Source organism: Asparagus officinalis, unplaced genomic scaffold, assembly GCF_001876935.1.
Source record: "Asparagus officinalis unplaced genomic scaffold, Aspof.V1 AsparagusV1_Un7, whole genome shotgun sequence".
Lineage (NCBI taxonomy): Eukaryota > Viridiplantae > Streptophyta > Magnoliopsida > Asparagales > Asparagaceae > Asparagus > Asparagus officinalis.
This window is the reverse complement of record NW_017972273.1, coordinates 47,494-52,133: the sequence shown is the minus strand read 5'-3', so window position 1 is coordinate 52,133 and position 4,640 is coordinate 47,494. Positions and strand designations below refer to the sequence as shown.

General features: G+C 39.3%; 1 protein-coding gene across 1 annotated transcript in view; it reads right to left on the bottom strand.

Moving 5' to 3' along the window:
* Positions 1 to 4,640, bottom strand: part of LOC109827037 (probable 1-acylglycerol-3-phosphate O-acyltransferase) — a 29,682-nt gene that overhangs the window by 546 nt on the left and 24,496 nt on the right. Inside the window, exon 8 of the mRNA XM_020394004.1 lies at positions 28 to 151. Coding sequence (XP_020249593.1) covers positions 28 to 151 — 124 coding nt within the window. The remainder of the gene's footprint in view (positions 1 to 27; positions 152 to 4,640) is intronic.

Here is a 4,640-nt window from a genome sequence, read left to right as displayed (position 1 = left end):
ACTAGGAAAAGCAAAAGGAGGAGAGACCTGAGGAACCCTTATAATTTCACACGGTACTTTCATGTCCTTCCGAGCTTGCTGAGCGCCTTGATAGTTCATCCAGTCCTGATAGCCGTAAATGAAGGTAGTGGGGACTTTCCACTCTGATGCGCTGCAATACCAAAAACACCAGCAGATCCATCAACACATGAAAAACATGCCACGTTATGTGAAGCAGTCATCGCAAATATTATAGACATTATAATTCCAAGCATTTCATGAGATGAGTAGAGAGAGAGAGTAAATGCGCGCATTCAATTCACCTGGTCTTGCTCACAAGTAGTTACTGGTACACAGGAAGGTACATGAACATTAAATAAAGAAGACGTGCATACATATACACTAAAATATCACAGCATTTGGGATCTCTTTTATCTCCAAATAATGAGAGGACTGCAGTCTTCATAGTTTTGTGAATCTCCTTTATTATCACATCAGTGAGTGAACATATCAGGGTTAACTGGTATATGTGATGTGTGCTTTCTAAGAATGACATAATTGGTTGGTACTTGCGTATAGTTCCCAAAGATGAGAAAACGGTAATCTTCATAGAATTGGGCAACCCCCTATCACTTCACTGAATGAACTGTGGGGGTTGAACTCATATGTGTGATGTGTGCTTACAGAGGAAGACATAAGAGGTCAGAATTATCCAGAATTTGGTATTTACTTATCTGCCATCTATTGGTGTCCCACATTATGTGTTATAGCCTTTTTAGTGATGAAAAAATAATCACCAATAGATGGCAGATAAGTGTCCCACATTATGTGTGATGTGTGCTTACAGAGGAAGACATAAGAGGTCAGAATTATCCAGAATTTGGTATTTATTTATAGCTCCCAAGGATGAAAAGGCTGTAATATTCATAGAATTGTTACAACTCCTTGATCATTTCATGAGTGAAAATTTCGGGGTTGAACTCATTTATGTGAGGAGTGCTCACAGAGGATGACATAAGTGGCTAGATAGCATTTGGTGTATCTACATAGCTCCCAAGGATGAATAAGACCGTGATCTTTATAAATTTGTACCAACAATTTATCACTTCGCTTGGTGAACATACCAAGGTTACGCTCAAATATGTGATGTGTGCTTAGAAAGGATGACACAATTAATTCGACTCCAATCAGTCACTACCCATCAAGTACAGTCTGGTAGCGTCCAGTTGGCAAATCAACAAGAGTGCGGTACTTTGGTACGTACAAAACCCTAACATTAGCCTCTTGCTAGTTCTTTTTACGAAAAACCCTAATAAGTCTAAAAACATAAAATATAAATTTAACAGAAAATCTAATGAAATTTGAAGGGAAGCATCGTACTGAAATGAGCTTTAAATTTTGGGGTAAAGTGTTAAAGAAATACGTTGAGCTAATCAAAGTGAAAGAGATGAGTGAACTTCGAGGTTATAAAAGCGAAAATAAGCCTTATTATTAAAAGATGAAGAACTTCACTAATCCTTCCCTGGAGAGAAATGCAATACTTTGGAATGCAAAGTCAAACCTTTACTATATCAATTCTTTGTCAAACTGATATGCTAAAATTCATAACTGCAGAAGATATCTAATTAGCTGCTGAGGGGAAATATAGGCGGCTGGTACACTGTTACAGTCCAAAGCCCAATTAAAGCAATTTAGAATGTGTTATAGCCTTTTTAGTGATGGAAAAAATAATCACCAATAGATGGCAGATAAGTGTCCCACATTATGCATAATCAGATCATCTCAAGATAATCAAAAGCTCAACTTCGTCGACTCGACACGCCAACATCCTGCGAGGACGTCTCGAAAGGCGTCACTTGTTGATGACTCGAAAGGCGTTACGTGTCATCCCCTAGTTGAGTCAACTACTTAAGCACTCCATTCGGCCAACTCATCGGCCGACACCTTGCTAGGACGACTCGAAAGACGGTACTTCTCGACCACCAGACGACTAGAAAGGCGACGAAATGCCTCGAGCCTCTGGTGTGCACTGATTATCGATCACCTCGCCATAAATTTTATTAAATGCATTATGGGCGTCATCATTCATTTGCCTCCGATAGTATTTATGGCACATCGGACCACGTCGACGCTGCACACCCCACATCACTTCGCATTAAACCAAAGTGACCTCTCCTCCACTCCTCGGCTGATACCTGTAAAGTTAAAGCTGACTTGGCCACCAGCCCATGCCCGACCAAAGTTACCATCCTACCCTCCTACTATTATAAAAAGAGAGATTATTTTTCATTACAGGGTAAGCTGTTTCCACCATTCTCTGAACTTAAAAACTACTATAGTTCCTTTTACTTCTCCACACAAGGCACTCACTGACTTGATCATCGAAGGAACAACCGAGAAATCACACCCCGCCCTCTTACAATCTGTTACTTGTGCAGGAAAGTACAACTTGCCCAAAGACCAGACATTTGGAGAGATACCTCCGTCAACACAATTAACCCCTTTCATTTGACTGTGTGATTCCATATATCAACATAATGTATTTTCCTCTCAATCAAGGAAAATTAAGAACCATCCATATTATCAATGAAAAGTCCAGGTCGAGATGTATGGATCTGTCATCTGTCCTTCTCACTTTTTGTTCCTTGCCATTGCTAAGTGATGTATGGATGAAATCAGATCCCTTCTACTAGACTTCAAATAGAATCTCTTTGAAGGATGAGAAGCATTGGCGCATTGCTAATCTACGAGATAGTCTTTAACATTTGATAAAAGGAGTCAGATCATGTTCAAGTATTTACTACAGCACTCTTCAGAAAAGGACCATCCACACATGGACAAATAATGTAAGCAGAAAAATCTCCACATGTGATAACCTTTTTGTCTATGCACACCTCTGACATCCACAATACATAATCAAAACTTCCTGCTTTTTCTTTACAAATCTCTAATAACTTTTTCGAAGTCGAAGATGTCATGTTAACGTTAATGTCAACACTTGGATGTCCACTTTGTGTGGGCATATGATGGAATGCATATTCATTAAAAAAAATAGAGGCCCTCTGATGCTTTAAACTCTCTGCTACCCTTTGATTATAGTTGGATAAGAAAGATGCGTAGTGCATTCAAGTCCATCATTTCACTGTAGTACATCTATTTGCAAAAAACTGATCATCTAATTATAATGGAAACGGATACGTAAATGGGGGAAAAAGAGGCCTTTTATGAATCTCATATTCAGAAACTACGTCTGAGCACCGGTAAAGAAGCAGAATATTCAAGTTGACAAGACTCATGCGTTGTAAGAAGGACAAATTTTCAAAACCAACCTATTTACAAATTTAATCGCAGAAAACAACCTATTTCAGATTTAATTGTAAAAACCGACCTGGTTTCAGCCCTGGAGCTGAAACCAGGTCGGTTTTTGAAAATTTTTATCCGAAACTTCACGGGAGTTGAACTCCCGTGAAGTTTCGTAGTTCAAATTTTTTTTTTGTACTGGGAAACTTCACGGGAGTTCAACTCCCGTGAAGTTTCGAAAGTTTTTTCACAAAAACCGACCTGGTTTCAGCGCCAATGCTGAAACCAGGTCGGTTTTTGCAATTAAATTTGAAGTGGGTTGTTTTCTGCGATTAAATTTGTAAATAGGTTGGTTTTGAAAATTTGTCCGTTGTAAGAAGGAAGGTTCTCCTTAAACTTTTAGATAGCAATTTTAAGCGCTTGATTTGTTTGACAAAGAAAGAGTAGATGGGCACGCATGCAAAGGGAGCTTTTCTTAGTGAAATTATGGAACTTATCCGCAAAAGTATGTTTCACATACAAAAGCCTAATTTGAAAATCTAATTTCATCCACCCAGGTTGCATTGTTTAGATCATTCATTAAACATGTCATTGAAGGGCTATAACTTCTCATATGAGTTTCTCTCCGTTTTCCTAGACCTCCTGATGAGGACAAGAATTAACAATCTTCCATTTTAGCTTAGTTGACTTTTTTTTTCATTTTAATTTTTGAAATTTAAAATTTGAAATTTTAATTTTGAAATTTGAAATTTGGTTTAGTTTTGACATTTGAGTGATTTTAGGGAATTAGTTTAATTTGAGGATTTTTTTTGTTTGTTTTCATTTTATTGCATGTTGTGTGCACGTAGTTCTTTTTTTTATAAACCTTGCTGTAATCAGAAATGAGAGATGAATTATTGAATGAATGAAGATTGAATAAAAATTAAGTTAGCTATTTTGGTGTGAAACCTATGGGTGTGAAATCCTAGCCGACTTTTTTTTCCACTCCTCTGACATACAGTCGACAAACTTCTCTGCTCTCCCTCATCTTCCGACAATAGCACCGTCCCCTCCTACAAACGACGTCACTAAACCCCGTCTTTTCTCTTTCCCAGGTTAGCCGCCGGTTCCGCACCCTTCACCCCTTCATCATCAACCAACAGCCTTACCCTCTTCACAAACAGCCCGACACCCCAAGTTCCCTCCCTGCTCTCTTCTTTTCCGACTACCAGCGCCGCCTCCCCCCCTTCTCTGTTCTTCTCCCGACCACCAACCCTTACCTTCCCTCTTCCCTAAACAGCACCGCGCCCTACCTTCACCTCCTCCTCTTACCGTCACTGTTCTCCTGAGCCTCCTCCACCAACGCCGCCAAACGTCCCCCT